The sequence below is a fragment of the Mizuhopecten yessoensis genome, unplaced genomic scaffold, assembly GCF_002113885.1.
Source record: "Mizuhopecten yessoensis strain PY_sf001 unplaced genomic scaffold, ASM211388v2 scaffold7087, whole genome shotgun sequence".
Taxonomy (NCBI): Eukaryota; Metazoa; Mollusca; class Bivalvia; order Pectinida; family Pectinidae; genus Mizuhopecten; species Mizuhopecten yessoensis.
Window position 1 is genome coordinate 463,440 of NW_018406874.1, and position 24,178 is coordinate 487,617.

At 35.9% G+C, this 24,178-nt stretch overlaps 1 protein-coding gene across 1 annotated transcript; it reads left to right on the top strand.

Moving 5' to 3' along the window:
• The first annotated feature begins 9,423 nt into the window (after nucleotides 1-9,423).
• On the top strand, nucleotides 9,424-23,964 carry LOC110453071 (retinal dehydrogenase 1-like). Its single transcript, XM_021501900.1, has 15 exons — nucleotides 9,424-9,526; nucleotides 12,920-13,014; nucleotides 15,967-16,071; nucleotides 17,305-17,445; nucleotides 17,626-17,755; nucleotides 18,284-18,345; nucleotides 18,751-18,879; nucleotides 19,179-19,292; nucleotides 19,385-19,487; nucleotides 19,757-19,941; nucleotides 20,381-20,545; nucleotides 20,814-20,971; nucleotides 22,975-23,049; nucleotides 23,190-23,229; nucleotides 23,509-23,964. Exons 2-15 carry the CDS (start codon nucleotides 12,973-12,975, stop codon nucleotides 23,536-23,538), a joined length of 1,479 nt encoding a protein of 492 aa, XP_021357575.1. The 5' UTR covers nucleotides 9,424-9,526; nucleotides 12,920-12,972; the 3' UTR covers nucleotides 23,539-23,964.
• The last annotated feature ends 214 nt before the right edge of the window (nucleotides 23,965-24,178 follow it).

Below are 24,178 nucleotides of genomic sequence, written 5' to 3' on the forward strand. Positions count from 1 at the left end.
AGATTCACCGTAAAGGATGATGTAGAGTTCATTTACAATGATACACTAAAAATGATGATGTAGTTTACTTTTGCGTAGATGCACCGTAAAGGATGATTTAGTTTACATTTACGCAGATACACTATAAAGGATGATGGAGTTTACATTTACTTAGATATACTACAAAGGATGATGTAGAGAACATTTACGTAGATAAACTATAAAGGATGATGTAGGTTACATTTACGTAGATCCACCGTAAAGGATGATTTAGTTTACATTTACGCAGATACACTATAAAGGATGATGGAGTTTACATTTACTTAGATACACTACAAAGGATGATGTAGTTTAAATTTACGTGGATAAACTATAAAGGATGATGTATTTTACATTTACTTAGATATACTACAAAGGATGATGTAGTATACATTTACGTCGATACACCGTAAAGGATGATGTGGTTTACATTTACGTAGATCCACCGTAAAGGATGATGTAGGTTACATTTACGTAGATAAACTATAAAGGATGATGGAGTTTACATTTACTTAGATACACCGTAAAGGCTGATGTAGAGTACATTTACAGTGATACACTAAAAAGGGTGATATAGTTTACATTTACGTAGATCCACCGTAAAGGATGATTTAGTTTACATTTACGTTGATACACCGCAAAGGATGATGTAGTTTACATTTACGTAGATACACTATAAAGGATGATGTAGAGTACATTTACGTTGATACACCGTAAAGGATGATGTAGTTTACATTTACGTAGATTCACCGTAAAGGATGATGTAGTTTACATTTACGTAGATACACTTTAAATGATGATGTAGAGTACATTTACAATGATACACTTTAAAGGATGATGTAGAGTTCATTTACAATGATACACTTTAAAGGATGATGTAGAGTACATTTACAATGATACACTATACAGGATGAGAGGTTTAGATAAACATAGGTACATCACAGAGGATGTATTTTACCAATATATACAGTAGTCATTATGAAGGCTGTTTTAAGAAAAAGTTCAAAATAAGAAAGCCATCATCCAGTAATCATGCAGATTGCCCTGAGGCTATTTCGAATTACAATTATAGTGGCATTATTTCCTTTTTTACTGATACCCACGTGACTATACCTGTACCTTTGATGACTGTATGTGAGTATAAATGCATCCTTAAAAACTGTACAAGTGATTGGAACTATTTTGTCTGATGGAAGACAACTCTAAATAGAAACTACTGTAGATATTAATTTTAATTATTTATTAACTGAAGGAACGCTTACGAGAGGTTTCTTTTCACAGAAAGGCGTACGGCGAATTAACTACATAGTTGTAAATCATTTTGGAGTATATTTTGTAGGACCGATACAAACAAGGGCCAAAATCAATAGGACTGAGGACGATATTGTACAATGTAAGACTGAGGACGATATTCTACAATGTAAGACTGAGGACGATATTGTACAATGTAAGATTGAGGACGATATTGTACAATGTAAGACTGAGGACGATATTGTACAATGTAAGATTGAGGAAGATATTGTACAATGTAAGACTGAGGACGATTATTGTTCGATGTAAGACTGAGGACGATTATTGTACAATGTAAGACTGAGGACGGTTATTCTACAATATAAGACTGAGGACGATATTGTACAATGTAAAACTGAGGACGATTATTGTACAATGTAAGACTGAGGACGGTTATTCTACAATATAAGACTGAGGACGATATTGTACAATGTAAAACTGAGGACGATTATTGTACAATGTAAGACTAAGGACGATTAATGTACAATGTAAGACTGAGGACGATATTGTATAATGTAAGACTGAGGACGATATTGTATAATGTAAGACCGAGGACGATATTGTATAATGTAAGACTGAGGACGATTATTGTACAATGTAAGACTAAGGACGATTAATGTACAATGTAAGACTGAGGACGATATTGTATAATGTAAGACTGAGGACGATTATTGTACAATGTAAGACTGAGGACGATGTTGTTCAATGTAAGACTGAGGACGATTATTGTACAATGTAAGACTTAGGACGGTGTTGTTCAATGTAAGACTAAGGACGATTATTGTATAACGTAAGACTGAGGATGATATTGTACAATGTAAGACTAAGGACGATTATTGTACAATGTAAGACCGAGGACGATATTGTATAATGTAAGACTGAGGACGATATTCTACAATGTAAGACTGAGGACGATATTGTATAATGCAAGACTGAGGACGATATTGTATAATGCAAGACTGAGGACGATATTGTACAATGTAAAACTGAGGACGATTATTGTACAATGTAAGACTGAGGACGATATTGTATAATGTAAGACTGAGGACGATTATTGTACAATGTAAGACTGAGGACGATGTTGTTCAATGTAAGACTAAGGACGATTATTGTATAATGTAAGACTGAGGATGATATTGTACAATGTAAGACTAAGGACGATTAATGTACAATGTAAGACTGAGGACGATATTGTATAATGAAAGACTGAGGACGATTTTGAACAATGTAAAACTGAGGACGATATTGTACAATGCAAGACCGAGAACGAAATTGTATAATGTAAGACTGAGGACGACATCGTACAATGTAAGACTGAGGACAATATTGAACAATGTAAGACTGAGGACGATACTGTACAATGTAAGACTGAGGACAATATTGAACAATGTAAGACTGAGGACGATATTGTACAATGTAAGACTGAGGACGATATTATACATTGTAAGACTGAGGACGATTATTGTTCAATGAAAGACTGAGGACGATTATTGTACAATGTAAGACTGAGGACGATATTGAACAATGTAAGACTGAGGACGATATTGAACAATGAAAGACTGAGGACGATATTGTACAATGTAAGACTGAGGACGATATCGTACAATGTAAGACTGAGGACGATATTGTACAAAGTAAGACTGAGGACGATTTTATACAATACAAGTCTTTGGACGATATTGTATAATGTAAGACTGAGGACGAATAATGTAAGACTGAGGACGATATTGTAAAATGTAAGACTAAGGACGATATTGTATAATGTAAGACTGAGGACTATTATTGTACAATGTAAGACTGAGGACGATTATTGTTTAATGTAAGACTGAGGACGATTATTGTACAATGTAAGACTAAGGACGATATTGTACAATGTAAGACTGAGGACGGTTATTGTACAGTATAAGACTGAGGACGATATTGTATAATGTAAGACTGAGCACGATTATACGATGTAAGACTGAGGACGATATTGTACAATGTAAAACTGAGGACGATTATTTTACAATGTAAGACTAAGGATGATTATTGTATAATGTAAGATTGAGGACGATATTGTACAATGAAAGACTAAGGACGATTATTGTACAATGTAAGACTGAGAACGATATTGTATAATGTAAGACTGAAGACGATATTGTAAAATGTAAGACTGAGGACGATTAATGTACAATGTAAGACTGAGGACGATATTGTATAATGAAAGACTGAGGACGATTATTGTACAATGTAAGACTGAGAACGATATTGTATAATGTAAGACTGAAGACGATATTGTAAAATGTAAGACTGAGGACGATTAATGTACAATGTAAGACTGAGGACGATATTGTATAATGAAAGACTGAGGACGATTATTGTACAATGTAAGACTAAGGACGATATTGTACAATGTAAGACTGAGGACGATATCGTACAATGTAAGACTGAGGACGATATTGTACAAAGTAAGACTGAGGACGATTTTATACAATACAAGTCTTTGGACGATATTGTATAATGTAAGACTGAGGACTATTATTGTACAATGTAAGACTGAGGACGATTATTGTTTAATGTAAGACTGAGGACGATATTATACAATATAAGACTGAGGACGATATTGTATAATGTAAGACTGAGCACGATTATACGATGTAAGACTGAGGACGATATTGTACAATGTAAAACTGAGGACGATATTGTAAAATGTAAGACTAAGGACGATATTGTATAATGTAAGACTGAGGACTATTATTGTACAATGTAAGACTGAGGACGATTATTGTTTAATGTAAGACTGAGGACGATTATTGTACAATGTAAGACTAAGGACGATATTGTACAATGTAAGACTGAGGACGATATCGTACAATGTAAGACTGAGGACGATATTGTATAATGTAAGACTGAGCACGATTATACGATGTAAGACTGAGGACGATATTGTACAATGTAAGACTAAGGGCGATTATTGTACAATGTAAGACTGAGGACGATATTGCATAATGTAAGACTGAGGACGATATTATACAATATAAGACTGAGGACGATATTGTATAATGTAAGACTGAGCACGATTATACGATGTAAGACTGAGGACGATATTGTACAATGTAAGACCGAGGACGATATTGTATAATGTAAGACTGAGGACTATTATTGTACAATGTAAGACTGAGGACGATTATTGTTTAATGTAAGACTGAGGACGATATTATACAATATTTGACTGAGGACGATATTGTATAATGTAAGACTGAGGACGATTTTATACAATATTTGACTGAGGACGATATTGTATAATGTAAGACTGAGCACGATTATACGATGTAAGACTGAGGACGATATTGTACAATGTAAAACTGAGGACGATTATTTTACAATGTAAGACTAAGGACGATTATTGTATAATGTAAGACTGAGGACGATATTGAATAATGTAAGACTGAGGACGATATTGTACAAGGTAAAACTGAGGACGATTATTTTACAATGTAAGACTAAGGACGATTATTGTATAATGTAAGATTGAGGACGATATTGTACAATGAAAGACTAAGGACGATTATTGTACAATGTAAGACTGAGGACGTATTGTACAATGTAAGACTGAGGACGATATTATACAATGTAAGACTGAGGACGATTATTGTTCAATGTTAGACTGAGGACGATATTATACAATGTAAGACTGAGGACGATTATTGTTTAATGTAAGACTGAGGACGATTATTGTACAATGTAAGACTGAGGACGTATTGTACAATGTAAGACTGAGGACGATATTATACATTGTAAGACTGAGGACGATTATTGTTCAATGAAAGACTGAGGACGATTATTGTACAATGTAAGACTGAGGACGTATTGTACAATGTAAGACTGAGGACGATATTATACAATGTAAGACTGAGGACGATATTGTACAATGTAAGACTGAGGCAATATTGTATAATGTAAGACTGAGGACGATATTGTACAATGTAAAACTGAGGACGATTATTTTACAATGTAAGACTAAGGACGATTATTGTATAATGTAAGATTGAGGACGATATTGTACAATGAAAGACTAAGGACGATTATTGTACAATGTAAGACTGAGAACGATATTGTATAATGTAAGACTGAAGACGATATTGTAAAATGTAAGACTGAGGACGATATTGTACAATGTAAGACTAAGGACGATTATTGTACAATGTAAGACTGAGGACGATATTGTACAATGTAAGACTGAGGACGATATTGTTCAATGTAAGACTAAGGACGATTATTGTACAATGTAAGACTGAGGACGATATTGTATAATGTAAGACTAAGGACGATATTGTAAAATGTAAGACTGAGGACGATATTGTACAATGTAAGACTAAGGACGATTATTGTATAATGTAAAACTGAGGACGATATTGTACAATGTAAGACTGAGGACAATATTATACAATGTAAGACTGAGGACGATTATTGTTCAATATAAGACTGAGGACGATTATTGTACAATGTAAGACTGAGGACGATATTGTTCAATGTAAGACTGAGGACGATATTGTACAATGTAAGACTAAGGACGATTATTGTACAATGTAAGACTGAGGACGATATTGTACAATGAAAGACTGAGGAGGATATTGAACAATGTAAGACTGAGGACGATATAGTTCAATGTAAGACTGAGGACGATATTTTATAATGTAAGACTGAGGACGATATTTTACAATGTAAGACTGAGGACGATTATTGTACAATGTAAGACTGAGGAGGATATTGAACAATGTAAGACTGAGGACGGTTATTGTACAATATAAGACTGAGGACGATTATTATACACTGTAAGACTGAGGACGATTATTATACACTGTAAGACTGAGGACGATATTGTACAATGTAAGACTGAGGACGATATTGTACAATGTTAGCCTGAGGACGATTATTGTATAATGTAAGACTGAGCACGATATTGTACAATGTAAGACTAAGGACGATATTGTACAATGTAAGACTAAGGACGATATTGTACAATGTTAGCCTGAGGACGATATTGTACAATGTAAGCCTAAGGACGATTATTGTACAATGTAAGACTGAGGACGATATTGTACAATGTAAGACTGAGGACGATATTGTACAATGTAAGACTGAGGACGATATCGTACATTGTAAGACTGAGCCCCATGTTTCCCTGGCTTAGATCTACAAACTATTTGTATAGATGCGACCAAAATTTTATAGTTTTGTAAAAAGATAAACAGTATTCAGGGTTACATGTTAGTGTTAATTGTGTACTCAATTTAAATACTTACAAAGAGATGTCGGCCACACCATAAAAAATGAACAGATTTAAAAAGGAAGCCAGAATACAAAGTTGTGAAATATCAATTTTCTGAGATAGAACGCGCCTTTACACATTTGAATTAACAAGCATGTCTTAAAACGTTTGTCAAACAAATTATTTTGTTTTAAAGAATACTATTACATGTACCGCATATGATTTCGAGTACAGATAACTGTAATTGAATCCGTCTTACTGCATTCCGACATTCGTTGTCCATGAAATATACCTACTGAGGTTACATGCACCTATTTACTGTGTTAACCTTGAAAAACATTGGATAACAAGTGCAGAGCAGCTGCATTTGACGTCATCGACCATTGCATACTTTATAAACGTCTGGAGTACTCTTATGGAGTGACTGATACCGCACAATGCTGGATACAGTCTTATCTGAGTGAACGACAACAGTGTGTTGCCATCGGATCTACCACCTCATATTTTGGGGTTCCTCAAGAGTCGGTGTGAAGACCACGAAAATATTGCCTGTACTCCAAACCGATTGGAGAGATTTGTCGTCGACATAGCCTCCGGATCCGCTATCATTCCTTTGCTGATGACACACAAATTTACATGGTCATCAAACCACAGGACAGTTGGGATACAGTTTCAGAAAGTCTGGAAGCTTGTCTGACAGATATCAGTACGTGGAAGACGCCAACATGCTAAATCTTAATCAGGAAAAGACGGAATTAATCGTTAAACCTTAAACATCCGTCAATATCTAAATGGCGACCAATCAGAACCCGACCTAACACGGACATTTTGTCAAATAAAAAAATCAACACAGATAGCAGTAGTGTTCGTAGTGACACTGCACACTTTAACTTGGAGATATTGGACAATGCATAAATTTCGACTAATCAGAAGCCAGTCTGCAGCAGCCATTTTGCGGAAGATGTTGGCCGTTTTTCCCACCTTCAAGAACACGATTATAATATTCAATTAAACAACTTGTATTGTGGTCCATAAATCAGAACAGAAATTATTATTGCCTGAAATGACTCGGCAAATGATAGGCCATGATTTAGATCTGTTCGGAAACGTTACATCGAATATTATTAGTGACTACATGTATTATATGAAACTGCGGCACACCTCTATTACTATTATACTTGTTTCCTTCTGTACAACCACGCATGCTTCTACATTGAATCTGTGTATGTTACATATATTTATATACCATTGTAAGTCAAAGATAAAATAAAACAAGAGGTCAAAAGGGTCTGTATCGCTCACCTGGATAAAAAAGCAACCATGAGAAACTATTCTTATTACAAACGATCCCTCCAGTGGTACAGAAGAAGAAGTATTTTAAAAAATTAAACCTCAAATTCCCCTATTGAGAACTGCAACTCTGCACCCAAAGGGGTCACACCCATCATTTATACAACATAAAGACCCTTTTGCCAAAAGATACTCCAGGCCAAATTCGGATAAAATCCCTCAGATGGTATATAAGGAGAGGGATTTTAAAGATTTAAATACCAATTTCCTTTGCGCCCCACCCCTCTACCCTCAAGGGGCCACATCCACCGTTTATACAATATCAGGTCCGTTTTGCCTAAGGATGCTCCAGACCTAATTAGGATTAAAAAAACGTATCCCTACCGTAGAAGCAGGGTTTTAAAGGATTAACCTCTATTTCCCCTATTGGGGCCCGCCCCTCTCCATTCAGTGGGTCCAATTTTTACAAAATGGAGTCCCCTTGGCCCAAAGATGCTCCTGACCAAATTGAGATGAAATCCAATAATCCCTATAGTAAAAGAAGGATTTCAACAGTGTTACCTCTATTTCCCCTATTGTTCCCCGCCCCTGCCCCAAGGGAGTCCAAACCAACCATTTATCTAAATCCCATAATCCCTACGATGGACGACGGACGCTGCGGTATGCCTTAAGCTCACCATCGTCCTTCGACCAGGTGAGCAAAAAAATGAAGTTCGAACAAGTTTGAAGTTTGCGCAGTAGTTTCTAAATAAACAGGCCTAAATATACCACAATCCCCCAAAATCAAAATCAGTGTTCGTACTCATGGCAAAGGGCAATATGCCTACTCCTGACACGATTTCTCATTGGGTGAGAAATCGTGCAGAGGTGAGAAATTGTATTGTCAATTGGGAAAAGTTTTACAGACACAGTCCATTATTTGGACCAGAAAATAATGCCCAGCACCAATGGCCCTTAGCAGCTGCCCATCCAATGTTTCATAGGGAACAGCTACAGCCCGCAATTGTCCACCCAAAATTGCATTACCTTTTGAATTGGTCAAGAAACACAAAGCAACATTATACACATCATTTCTCATTCTTGGTTACCTGTGCTGATGCCTGACGTGTTTTAACTATAATTTGATATTCGGTAACAGTATGTGACTAACCGTGTACCAACGATACACATAGCTGGACGTCTATATTGATTGCGTCCTACAGAAGTTATTTTGTATCTACTAAAACGGTGACAAAAATGTATTTATAGTGACCATTACTTTGGAGATACTACTTTAAAAGGAGAACTCGTTAGATGTATCTAAGTACTTGGTTCTTAAACAAAGCGTGTTGAACAAATGATAATAAATCAATCTTGGCGAAAATACAGATGTATATAGTCAAATAACGATGACCTTGACCTCGAGAAGTGCGTTCCGAAATATTAACCCGTTCGAAATACATATATTTAAGTTTTGAACTCTAATATTCCTATGTTGTGTTTAAAATAATTTTAACTATGATTATATTTTTAAATGAAACAGTCGATGACGTAATCGTTGACTGCGCACCGCCTAAATGATCGGATGTACCTACTCGTGCTTTGATTAACAACATGTTTAAGTGGAGTGTATAAAAACGTCGCCAGCAGCCAGCGAAATCATTAAAACCTCGCATCAGGAGAATCAACACGGCTCAGGTAAAGTAACACTTTATACTTCTTTGTATGGGACACTTTTTAAGGAAGACAAAATTTTGTCGATTTTATTCCAGTGCTATCTATTTCGTCCTTATTTAGTACGATTTATAGGATACCAGATGTGGTATACCGCTTTTTTTTGACAATATGTTTCTACCTTACAAGATATAAAGCGTTTCGGTCAATCCTCCAGAGACAGAAAAACATTGTACATTTTCCATTAATCATATTTGATCAAATTTCGGAAGATAAAACAGAGAATAATTAAAACTAGTTTCGGAATGGTGATATATGATTGGATCCCACACAAATCAGAAAAAGCATGTGCCATTAGTTACCTCACAGTATATTGCATTGTATGATAACGCAATGACATCACTTCATTGTATGATACCGTTGCTTGCTTTTTATCTCCGTTTATGATGCATCGCAAAAAAAGTACGACCACAATAGTTGCACAGAAATACCACAAATTATCTGGAAATCATCTTTGAATAACCATAAACTAAATGACAGGTATTAACATTAGTTTGTAAGCACTCTGTTACTGTGTAATTTTGTAATTTGAAGTATAGAGCTAATATATCACATATATATTTGAAGGGCGCGAACCAATCTACAAACGTTTATGTATGCATCATTACATTTCTGTGGTAGTAACTTTGCATGATAATATGTGTCTCCTACGCTTTGCTATGGTTTATATATTATTGTACAAAATATGATTTAGTAAAATACATTTTTATGATATCATGGATCCCTGATTGTGTAATGACACAGAAACGAAAGGAGCTTAAACCTACCGAGGTTTGTGTGGGATTTATGTAATAGAGTTAATAAACTATAGCATGAAAACTATTTAAAGATCTAGCTACATGTACCGTGCCGTAAGTCTAATATCTTATATAATGACGATGATAATGATGATGATGATGATGATGATGATGTTAAGAATAATGTCAGGATGATGATGATTATGATGAAAATGACAGATAAAAATGACAGATGATGATGTTGATGATGATGATGATGATGATGATGATGATGATGATGATGATGTCTAGTGTGAGTGTAAAGAGATTTGACCAAACTAGTTAAAACTTTATATACATCTTTGTTTAATGTGTATGGACAATCATGTACAAAACAATCAATGTACTCATGTATAATGTCATATGTTTTTTATTGTCTTGTAAAAAAATGAGGAAAAAAGTGATGTCTATTAAAAATGTCTATATTTCATTACTGTACGACTGTTTTGAAGGGTTAAGATAAATTTGCATTGATGGCACTATGAGTCTATACTTTACGAAAACAATATTGGGAACTCTTTAATGATATGTCTTTAAATAGCCTGAACAACAGTATTCATTGTAACTTTATTAGGCATTTACTGACACTCTTCATTGGCCACTCTTCCGTATATAATGCAGTCCGAAATGCGATTTCATCACACAACTACATACTACATTTGGCAATTTATGTGATAGAGTCGATGGTGGGAAATATTTAGAAAAGAGGACGCATGAACGGCCTTACTGACTATTGCGATGAGAGGCTGCAAGTCGGTAGGACCGCTTGCAATGAATAATGACTTGATATTTAAGAACACCTTTAACATCCAAAAAACTTCAACTTCTTTCAGCAAGTGTCGATTAAATTCTCCCAGGGGGATTGATGTGCAGCTTTCTTTCTCTCTGTGTGATAGGATAAACCAAGTATAAGATATATCATGGTTAAGTCCTGACGCATGAAAAACCAACCAATACACACCAATAATTAACGAGTTCCTGTTTTATAAAGGTGTGAAGTGATATCTGACGTAGTTTTAACACTGTCGTTTTATTCCTTGTCGCCTTATGGTTTGATGTTGTCGATACACTCCTTTATTTTATGTATGTGTTTTGCATGTCCTTGTTTTTATTTTTGCACTGGTATAGTGCTCAAAATCAAATGTTCTTGATTGAAAACAAAATATCAGACATATACGATGATAATGATATTGATAGTTACGTACTTAAAACTAACAAAACTAAAGACAAAAATCATTAAAACTAGGACAAGTTATTAACCGTAAAAGTACAGGATGTGTACAGTTGTGGTCTTGGTTGTATTTCATTTAGGGTCGTATTTACAGATTATTTAGGGTCGTATTTACAGATTATTTAGGGTCGTATTTACAGATTATTTAGGGTCGTATTTACAGATTATTTAGGGTCGTATTAACAGATTATTTAGGGTCCTACTAACAGATAATTTAGGGTCCTATTAACAGACTATTTCAAAGCTGCCTCTTACAAAATATAACGGGTAACTGTATGTATACTCTTTTCTCAATCTCAGACATGCAGAAGCATATAGTAGCTACATATTATGTTTTACAGGATGTGCACGGTAATGACTAAGTCAGCTGTAGAATAGGAGTTCAACCATTCAAAACACACAAGTCACTTATATTATAATGGTGGTGTTCTGCTCTGACTCGCGTAGTGACAACATTGACATGTTTTGACATGCAACTGTATCAGTATTTGATCAAAAGCTCACTTAACATTCAACCAAGGAGCAAGGTCGATCCTTTATTTCGTTAAAACGACATAAGAGATATAATATATCTCAGATGTCAGATATAAACCCTGTGCTCGCTTGCCATAACATCATGTATGTTCATTATATAACTTCTTAATCGGGGTGTTTGGACATTTCGTAACTTCATCATATCGCGATGGAGGCTAACTTCAAAGCGATTGCAGGTATATGTCCAATACATGAGCTAGAAGTAATTTTAATTGGACTCATTTCATTTTATCACACCGGACCTGGAGTCATGTTGAAATCGGTGTTTTCTGGACATTGTTCTACTCTCGTGTAAAATGTAATAAAGGATGGTGCGTATAGCACGCTCAATGGTCGATTGTTAAATATATTTACTACTAAAACAGCTAATTAGTCCCTTTCATACGGCTTCAGTTACGGTAATATTTTTTAATTGTTTCCTTGTTCCGCATAATGATTAACTTGTATATCACGTTATCATACATTCCCTTATCATATTGAGTGTTTAAATATATCAGCGTGGTGTTGTTTTAACGCCAGTCCTGGGAATTGAAGCATTTTAAGTTTGTCTCTCTCCTCTTTGACAGATATTTGAATCCAGGTAACTGTTCAGTAACTTTTTCATTCTACCCTCCATTTTTCTATTGTATACAATTAATATGAACGCTTTATTGGGCACGAGAAATATATAAGAGGACGTACTATTCTCTTGTATTTCCACTGATCGGGATGAGATTTGAGCAGTCATCTGTAACTTGGAATATTGCTACGTGTCAATACGTCATGTGATGTTAGCACAGTTAAATATGTTTTTATCTGCCTTTCTTTTTAATGTAGGTAATTGCAGGTAGTGGTCCGGGATTTAGCAGCTGCTGACCAAGACAGACAGGATGACTACACCCATCAAAAACCCCGAGATCAGATTTAAACAAGTACGTATCAGGCAAGAAAACAGTTAAAAAACTTATAACTTCATAACCAATATTTATACCTAACCATAAACATGTCGTACATATGGTCTTACTCACGTCCTTGTTGGTACAACCTCGGAATAGTGTTCATATTGGCAGCATATCATGGTTTATGGTTTATGGAGCCTTGGTAAGGTCAACGCTGTAAGTTTATATTTAAATGAGGTGAATAAATTAAATCTTGAAGATAGTTTACGGATCATTGGTTACTGTCTTCTATGCGTCTGATCATTATGTTCTAACATACGCATTGTGATAACATATTTAATCCCAGTACATTTATCTACCATGCCTATATACGTCACTGAAACTAGAATCGTGTTTTTATACGTCACTGTTACTGTAATACTGTCTATACACGTAACTGAAACACTAATCATGTATTTACACGTCAATGAAACAGTAACCGTGTCTTAATAAGTCACTGATACAGTACTCGTGTCTATATGTCACTGTAACGGACTCGTGTCTATATGTCACTGAAACAGTAATCGTGTCTATTTGTCACTGAAACAGTAATCGTGTCTATATGTCACTGTAACGGACTCGTGTCTATATGTCACTGAAACAGTGATTTTGTCTATATATGTCTCTGAAACAGTACTCGTGTTTATACATGTAAATACGTCACTGAAACAGTAAGAGTGTCTATATATGTCAATGATACAATAACCGTGTCTATACACATCACTGAAACAGTAATCGTGTCTATATGTCACTGAAACAGTGATTTTGTCTATATATGTCTCTGAAACAGTACTCGTGTTTATACATGTAAATACGTCACTGAAACAGTAAGAGTGTCTATATACGTCACTGATACAACAACCGTGTCTATATAAGTCACTGAAACAATATGTCTATGTCAATGTTTACACATTGCTTACTATTTTGAATAGTATTATTATTTCCGATAAATGATAATTGATAGCAATGCAGTGTGCACCACGTGTAGAGATAGAATATATTGATAGCGATGAGCTATTCAGAAATAGTTCCTACAAATGAGAGAAAAAAATTCTAGTTTATTATTTTTGGTTCACTCGACCATTTTCCGTCAGAATAGTAAACTATTTGTGTTACTGAAAACGTATTTGATAGGTGAAGCGTGAACAAACCTGCCTTATCGAGTGAGTTGACTTTTCTGTGTTTACTGTCCCGTGTCGAACAAATTGCATGATCATTTGTCACACTAGTCAGAAAATGTTATACAATCTTAGTCATTGAAGACTTACCATTGTAAACCATTTAAACCTGAAATGCACATTGCATATAGGCGTACAGAAATATACATATTGATAACTACTGTACAAATATCTTGTACAATGGCGGAGAACATATGCAATAGATTCAATTCCATACATATTAATTACAAATTCATGATATTGTCATAAGTTGGGGAAAACTTTAAGCTTTTCCTAAGGTTACTTAGCGGACTCTTATGAAGCATAATTTAGTTATTTACGAAATAATACAAATAAACCCTTAAGCTAACCAAATTTCTAGGAAATAACAAAACTTCAAAGTCAGTCATACAACCTCAACATGAAGGTAGAAACGAGTACTATATATTTTATAATGAAATGAGATTATAACTCATTGTGAAGTAAAAGACATAGATTTCAATCGCATTATACAGTAACAAAACGTATACAGCAAGACTTTGATACAGCTTATATATCATAATATACGACTTCTCTTAACAGTTGCTTGAATCAAGTACTTACTTAAATTTCTAATAAGTTTAAAAACTTTGCTAGACAGTAGCTCTATCAATTTAAACACAGAAGGACGAAAACGATAATATGGCTTGATGTACGATACTCTTCATTCTAAAAATACAGGACACATTAGAATGAAATGAAACTCATCCTCGACATTTCCAAGATCACATAAAGTACACAATCTCTGGTTTCGAGGCACTGCATTATATCTACCTGTCTCTATATTAAGGTTATGTGCTTGCAATCTGTTCTTCGCAAGAATACATTTACTTTTTCTAAATAGCGGTTTTGCAAAAAAAAACATTGCAGATCAAAACGGTCAACCATGTGTTTATACAAAAAACGTTTTGAAGATGTCTCGAATATGTTTCTCATTTCCTGAATAAAAGTACCCTTTATGCGTTGTAGATATAATGATAAAATATTTCTCATTAAATGAACTTAAATCAATATGTTGATTAAACACCTATTGATATCGTTTTCGACATTATGAATTTACAGCATTTCAGTACATAAATGAAATAGTATGTATACAATAACATAACGTTCCATTTGGGGCCAGAATATATTATAATCATTAAGTTTACACTATTTTTGGAATTTAGTATTAGCACCATTGAGACACTTGTTCCTCCCTCCTCACATAAATACATGTTTTGTTAACACATGGATACGATGTACTAGGTGATATACCTAGGAGATATAACTTACACTAACTAAATCAGATACATGTATAATGCTATATAAGTAAATGATTACATTACCATGATACACGAATCCTACTTTTCGTGATGTTCTCCATGGGTTTGGGCGGTATCGCCTCTGGTACAACACGGCAGTATGCAGTACTGCGGATTATTGGATGCAGAACTTTTGCGACACTTACTTCATGTTTTGATAATACAGTAAATATGAACGTAATCACACACAGGTAATTGCACCAGTAAAATTTGGCAAATCATACAGTATGCAAAAATGAATTACTCTGCACCATACAGTTATTGAGTGTTCTAAAAATGAAACGGTTCATGCAATTTATTACGGCATGCGAAATACATTTACATGTATTCATATTTGCTCTTAATTGCCACTATATGGTTATGAGACCTTAATTCTGGGGAGCTGAACATGCAAATGTAACGAATATACAGTATCGAATGATATCCCCCTTATTTGTCTCGTGTTGTAGTTGTTTATCAACAACGAGTGGGTCAACGCTACTAGCGGAAAGACTTTTCCTGTCATCAACCCGGCCAATGGTAAAAAGATAGCTGACGTACAGGAAGGGGATAAGGTTAGTCAAGTGACAGCATCACGTACACTACATGTAGCATTTTGTTGAGCCTAACCCTAATATACATATACGATGTTTGTTTCTTTGAAAATATGGTTGATTGCCTCTAAGCAACCCTTATATATGACATTCTTTTGTTTTCTCCCAATAAACCCCACCTCGTTATTTGATTTTATGAATGAATCAAAGGTGTTGAAGAGTTTATTAGGTGCTGTCATCTTACAACAAAACATGAGTAGACCACGTCGATCTGATCAGCATTACTGTTCTTTAAACCAATGCCACTACATACAGATCTACATCAGCCGTTTACCTCGATCTCTATTTACAACATGATTAACAGGACTAGGAATTGTGTACTACTAAGCCGTACTATAAGAGTTGACGTTTACGGTTTTTTCGATAATGAACGTTCACATCTATGCTTCTCAAACATATGTTTTTACTTGTCAAAGTTGATTCCGTAGTGAAAGGCGTTCTCAGAACATTTAGATTTCCGTAATAAGTGTAGGCTGCCGAGCAATGTTTATGGTCGCCATGATCTCCTTGAGAAATAATCTATTTCGTTTTGTTATATCAAGGCCAATGATTTTGAAAACGATCATTAGAGTGCCTTTCTGTTTTATTGTCACCACCCTAGTTCTTGTTACGGGGACATGCCATTACTTAGTTTTGACCTAGATTTACATTGCGGGAGTCGTCGATAAAGCAGAAGATGCTTACACTTGCAGAACATCTGGGCCAGACTCTTGAAACCTATCTCATACTCAAGCATGGATTTTGTGCTCAAGCCTAATTTCATGTTCCGGTTAGAAACTAATATAAACAAATATTTTGTCAATGATTTGGAAATAAATTCAGAGAATTTAAGCCGAATACTATTTACAAAGGTAGCATTGGACTTTTTGAGCACAGAATCTATGTTTGAGGGCCTTGGTCTTATTCCCCTTAGATATTTCAATGGCGCCTTGCAAAATATTTCTTTTGTTGATATTTTGCATTCACAGAAACGATAGCCAATAACATCTACTGGTATGTTTTCACTTTCCATGTTTGAACATGAATAAGAATGAATTATCCCACTTTAGCATACATGTAGTTATTTCTATAGTATTTCCTACGTGTTGGTCAAACTTACGCATATGTCAAGTATTACAAAACATTCTTCTATATATTAGATGGTTTCTATACAGATGGTCTTTTAGGAATACGTACATTATTGTTAAATGACAGGCCGATGTCAACAAGGCTGTAGCTGCGGCGAAAAAGGCATTCCAGACTGGGTCTGTTTGGCGTGATATGGATGCTAGTGACCGAGGCCGACTTCTGAACAAGTTGGCCGATCTGATAGAGCGGGACCAACTCTACATTGCTGTAAGTTGCTGTTGTATCACTGTAAACTCAAGCTTTGATCGAACGTAACACACAGTTTGAAAACAGGGTTCGGACACATTCAGTGTATCTAAATTGGGGAATTGTACTGTTCATTGCAACGCCTGCAAAATGCAAAATCCGTGTAGTAAACAGTAAACAGTTGATCGTCTGTCTTTACAGAGCCTTGAGAGTCTCGATAACGGTAAACCATTTTCTGACTCCTTCAACATTGACTTGGTCCTGGTGTGCAAGTGCCTCCGGTACTATGCCGGGTGGACAGACAAAATCTGTGGCAAGACCATCCCCATGGGTAACGTATACAGTACAACACATTTGTGCTGCTTTCTTTACATGTTTAACCATTGTTTGGATCTTTTTAATGTTATTATTTTTGTTCAAAATAATAATAAAAAAAAAATATTTGAATAAGATATATTTTTGGAATTATCTTTAACGTTAAAAGCAGTTGAAGCTCAAATTAACTTAAATACTGGTGACTTTAACGACAGTACGTATTGTTTACGGTTCCAAGTTATTTATCAATTTTAACCTAGGTCAATATTACTTTTAACACAAACCATTTCAATTTCTTGACATCACGCTTTGCTGGTTATGCAATATACATTGATACTTTAACCTGATTATCTAAATCGTTTGATAACGTATTTCTTTAATATGACTGTACGCGTAGTATTATTTTTGAACTTCGATATAATGCAAACAAAATGAGTTAAACTGTTAATTATCCATCGAATAACTAGGCACATATTTTAATGACATTTTCTGTGGAAACATATTTAAAAATAATTTGTGATGATGCTAAAACATTCCTTTGTAGACGGCAACTTTTTCTGCTACACGAAACTTGAACCTGTTGGTGTATGTGGTCAGATTATTCCTGTAAGTTAATTTCAAACACTAATAATCTGTTCATATGTTCTAAACCCTAAGATGCACTTGAATCATCTACTAAGCATTAAATACCAATTAAGTTAGTTGATTAATTGATTAACTATTTACCATATCCTTATAACGAATACTAACCATTACTTCCTACTAATAAGGAATATGTACCCCTCCTATAAAGAATCACTGCCTCCCTTAAAATAATGTTAACAACCTCGATATAAAGAATACATACATGTACCACTTCCCCGAAAATGACAATTACATATACCACCTTTGCATTAACGATAATGATCACCTTCGCATTAAGGTAATATACCACAACAATAGTATTTTCAGTATTACCACCGCCCCAAGGAGAATGTTAAATGATCGTACATATCTCTCTGTTTTTTCCAGTGGAACTTCCCCCTACTGATGCTGGCCTGGAAGATTGGCCCGGCTATCGCCTGTGGTAACGTAGTAGTCGTCAAACCGGCCGAGCAGACCCCACTGACCGCTCTCTACTTCGCCTCTCTCACGAAGCAGGTACGACCATCGGTCGGTCGATCTTTCCAATATTAAAAACAATTAAACCTTTCTACGATACTTTCTTAATTTCTTATTTATTAATTGCAAGTCATTTCTGTTTATTAACATAAAAAATAACACTTTGCTACATGATATACACATTTAATAATAAAATGTATGTCTGTTGCTCATGCCACCAATTTCTGTTTCGCTTTGTTTTCAACTTTGCGACGTGTAGCATGTACTTAAGAAGACCATTTTTGAGAGATATATGTATGTTTTGTTAAGTTAATTATTTGTGTAACTGCCCAATGCAGGCTGGTTTCCCAGCGGGTGTGGTGAACATGATTCCTGGTTACGGACCAACAGCAGGTGCCGCCATCTCCGAACACATGGACGTCGACAAGATTGCCTTTACTGGGTCTACAGAGGTACGTATTCTGTTAAAATAGTATATAGTTGATTTCTACAATACAAAAGACACCCGCGGAGAAATGTTGTCGGATTTTGTTTCTCGTCACAGGTGGGTCAGATTGTGATGCAGGCCGCAGCACGTACCAATTTGAAGGGAGTCACATTGGAACTTGGCGGGAAAAGTCCTAATGTTGTATTTGCTGATGCTGATCGTAAGTAACGTTCTTCTCTCAATCTCTGTATTTTGCTCTCTTTCCCTCTATATCTCCCCGTCCTTCTGTGTCTATGTCCTTCTGTTTCTCTCTCGGTCGATAGATATAGAAGGAGATTTAGTTAAAGTAAAAAACGTGTTCAAGTTATCCTTTTGTTTGTGAAGGAAATAACATAACATAGACGTTTGAAAATTGCAGCCCTCGTTCGCTAATGACTCTTAAGGCCCTTCGAGGTGAATCTATAATGGAATTTTGTTTCCAATTGACAGTGGACATAGCAGTAGAGGCGTGTCACAACGGACTCTTCTTCAACATGGGCCAGTGCTGCTGTGCCGCGTCCAGGACTTATGTCCAGGAAGAGATATACGAAGTCTTCACCAGGAAACTGGTAGACAAAGCCAAGAAACGAGTGGTCGGAGATCCTTTCGATCCAAGGTCCATGTCTGGACCCCAGGTAAATGAAATTCATCTACTTCATATCTTATCATGCATTAGCTTGCAAACATTTCCACATGCGATATAACCAGTCTCGTGAAATTCTTCCATTTTATTTCATGTACGAACACGTATATCGAATTCAACATATTGAACACGAACAATTTGTTTTCATTTAATGTTATATACTCCATGTGCATGTACACAGATTCACTGTTACTAATAGTTATTTGAAAAATTTCAACAGATATATTGGATGTTCATACATTTTCTTAAGATACACGAAGTAAGAGAGAATCACTGTTACGGCACATAGTGTCACCAATTCAAATTCCTGTGTTGAGGAAACGCTTGCTCTCTGGGTAAAGGTAACACTATTTCACAACTATCTGATGCAGGACACATTATATACGCATTTACTTAATGGTGACTGATACAATATGAACTGTTACACACAGGTGGACCAGGAACAACTGGACAAGATCTTGGCCCTGATAGCCAGTGGGGTACAGGAAGGAGCCAAGCTGGAATGTGGTGGCAGGCGTCAGGGGACCGAGGGCTACTTCGTACAGCCAACCGTGTTCACTGGTGTCACAGAAGATATGCGCATTGGCAGGGAGGAGGTAGGTTGATCTTTCATGAACGGTGAACGTTTTAAATTAAATGACAATTTTTTTAAATGAGAAGCTGGCACATCACATTCAATATAAAGCAGGTCTGTTTATCAAACAACAAACATTTGATCATGCGTACCAATAGGTCACTTAAATGCACTGATTTTATGACACTTAACAAGTAACGCTGGCAGGAAAAAAAATGGTTTAAATGGATATATTTGTTGTTTGTTATCTTTGTCTTCATGTCCTACATTCTCCACACTCCGTATTACAGATCTTTGGTCCCGTACAGCAGATCATCAAATTTAGAACGATGGATGACGTCATACAGCGATCAAATAAAACTACCTACGGATTAGCGGCTGCCATATGCACCAAAGACATTGACAAAGTTATGACCTACAGTAGCCAGGTCAAGGCTGGAACAGTCTGGTACGCAATCCTCTTCCTGTTTGCATGGATATGTTTCAACCGTTTGCATGGGTCTTCGAAGAAAACAACTTACAATTATCATGGACAGATGATCTGAGTTCCAAAGTTTGCTTGGGAGCATCAGTCGCGCTATTATTTCTTTAAATGTTTGGTGTAGCTAGGCAGACTTTACTAAGTTGTTCGGTGTAGTGAAGGCAAGTTAACTACTGTGATATGTGTAAATGGTCGGAATGTATTACTATGTTCGTTCTAGTCAAACATAATGTAACACTGTAACAGGTGCAGTGAGGCAGAATGTACAGCGATGTTCGGTGTAGTTAGGCAGAATGTAACACTGTAATAGGTGTAGTTAGGTAAATTGATTACTTTGTTCGGTGTAGTTAGGCAGAATTTATGTATGATCGGCGTAGTTAGGCAGAATATGCTATTGTAATAGGTCCAGTGAGGCAGAATGTACAGTGGGGTTCGGAGTAGTTAGGCAGAATATATGTATGTTCGGTGCAGTTAGGTAGAATGTACAGCGACGTTCGGTGTAGTTTTGCATAACATATGTAAAACAATTTCTATACTAGCTACCTTGTCGCCTTTTGTCATTTAATTGTTTTCTTTTCATTTTAAAAGGTATTGTTATAAATGCATCATTTAAAAAGCGCAACATGTTTCAGAAAAGTCACAAAATGATATTTAAATGATTGATATTTGTGTAACATTGTGGAAGTATAAATACGCTGATGTATTTAGGTTGTCATTGTAATACCTTTGCGTCAGTATCAAATGCGTTTTCGATGTTTTATAGGAGGGAAGTAGAAAGGTCGTAACAATTTTCCTCAGACAGGCAGTCCGTCTTCAATTCTGAGGAAGTGACATTCAAATCGTTATTAACATGGATGGCAGAATCTTTTTTAGAGCCATAAACCTTTCACAAGTTCACTTTGCTTTTGCTCGCATGAGTAGTACATAGCTGGGTAAAACTAAAGCTGGATCAGAATTTTAAATAACAGTTTTATAACGAATTGGTTCCCTCTTAGCTTTTAGTTTGATAGGGAAAATATAACGGCAAAGATTTTATTTGGAACGGTCTCGAACGTAGGTTTAAGTTTAACAGGACACATGATGACGGCAACAGTTTAATTTTAATTGGGTATAATTTTCTTCTTTGACTGCAGATTGACAGAATACGGTTTGAGAACATTTTTCTTGGGAACGGGTTCTCTCTTAAGTTTGACAAGACACATAACGACGACAACAACTTTATTTCTTATATTTTTACAGAAAACGAATTGAGAACAATTTTATTAGAAAATGACATTCCCGGGACACCTGGTACCTGGTTTACACTCCCGGGATACCCTGTACCTGGTTTAAATTCCCGGGACACCCGGTACCTGGTTTACACTCCCGGGACACCCGGTACCTTGTTTACTTACATTCCCGGGACACCCGGTACCTGGGTTACACTCCCGGGACACCCGGTACCTTGTTTACTTACATTCCCGGGCCACCCGGTACCTTGTTTACTTACATTCCCGGGACACCCGGTACCTGGTTTACACTCCCGGGACACCCGGTACCAGATTTACACTCCCGGGACACCCGGTACCTTGTTTACTTACATTCCGGAGGCACCCGGTAAGTACCTGGTTTACATTCCCGGGACACCCGGTACCTGGTTTACATTCCGGGGACACCCGGTACCTAGTTTACATTCCCAGGACACCCGGTACCTGGTTTACCTTATGGAGACACCCGGTACCTGGTTTACCTTATGGAGACACCCGGTACCTGGTTTACCTTATGGAGACACCCGGTCCCTGGTTTCACGTTCTGTTCCCGATGTCTACCTCCTTTGTGTTGTTTTATGTGTTGTGTTAGATGCTATCTTTTCCTTTAGCTTTAGGCCGTTTGTGTTTATTTTGAGATAGAGTTTTATTTCTAGATTATTAGCTGCATTCCAACGTTTTGATTTGTGTACATGTAATCTAACGACCATCATCATGATTCAGGGTCAATTCCTTCAATGTGTTTGGCGCCCAGTGTCCCTTTGGTGGATTTAAGATGTCTGGTACTGGACGGGAACTGTAAGTATATGTCATTATCTACTTCTCTTTGTTAAACATTCTTATTGATTAGCGTACAGTTTAAAATTCATTCAGATATGTAATTTACATGTCAGCGATGATATGATACAGCATTATATTCTTTTGTTCATCCTTTTCAGTGGAGAATCTGGTTTGGAGCAGTATTCGGAAGTCAAAACGGTAAGACAAATTGACTACTATCTTAAATACCCTTCTCGTATTGAGATTTTTGAGATGTTACATACATGTATTGAGCCGAATGTATTGATATGCATTCAAGATTACCATGTTTGGTTAGTTTTAGAATATCTAATTATTTAACTGTTGTTTAAACAATTATTACACTGGAGAAGCATAAGTGATCCCCGAAAATAAGTTAGAAATCTTACTTTATTCTGCGAAACATATCATGAACACAAACGAGGGTTGTTGATTGCTTTATAATTCTCTCTTTTGTAGGTCATAATCAAAACTCCAACCAAAGTGTAGTTTGCGATGTGAGGGAACTTTAACCCACCAGAGGAACAAGAGTTATCCATCTTGTGTTGGACTGTTTGTGTAGTATGCCTTTCAGCTCAGCTCTTTTACATGTTACGTCACGACGCCTCGCATGCGGCAGTGTTTTTATCCCGCTTGTTAGTATTGTAAGCATATTATAACGTACACAATAGAAAAAAACATGTTACACTTTCTATTGATCAATAAAGGAAATACACATACATTTATCACGACATATATTCAATATCTTTAGTAACGATATGTTGGCGTCAACCAACATAAATAGTACATACCTTATTGGTAAACATTGCAAGGAGAGGAAGCAAACACCAAGCAAAGTCAGGACGGGAAGCAAAAAGCAAATAAAGTAAAAAGACATGAAGCAAATATCAACAAAATAAAGACACGAATTAAAAATCAAACAATACACGGTAAGGAAACACATATCAAACAAAGTAAAGACAAAACAGGAAGCAAATATTAAAAAAAAGAAATGACTGAAGGGGAGTATCAAACAAAATAAAGAAATAAAGAAAATATCAAACAAAGTATAAAAGGACAGGAAACAAAAATCAACCAAGGTTAAGCCAGGAAGCAAATATTTAACAAAAGTAAAAGACAGGAAGCAAAT

Bases quoted from the DNA above. Each gene is read 5' to 3' on its own strand.
- LOC110453071 (XM_021501900.1), top strand. From the start codon at position 12,973: ATGACTACACCCATCAAAAACCCCGAGATCAGATTTAAACAA. The intron at 17,446-17,625 runs GTAAGTTGCTGT...CTGTCTTTACAG, and splicing joins GGGACCAACTCTACATTGCT to AGCCTTGAGAGTCTCGATAA. The intron at 23,230-23,508 runs GTAAGACAAATT...TCTCTTTTGTAG, and splicing joins AGTATTCGGAAGTCAAAACG to GTCATAATCAAAACTCCAAC.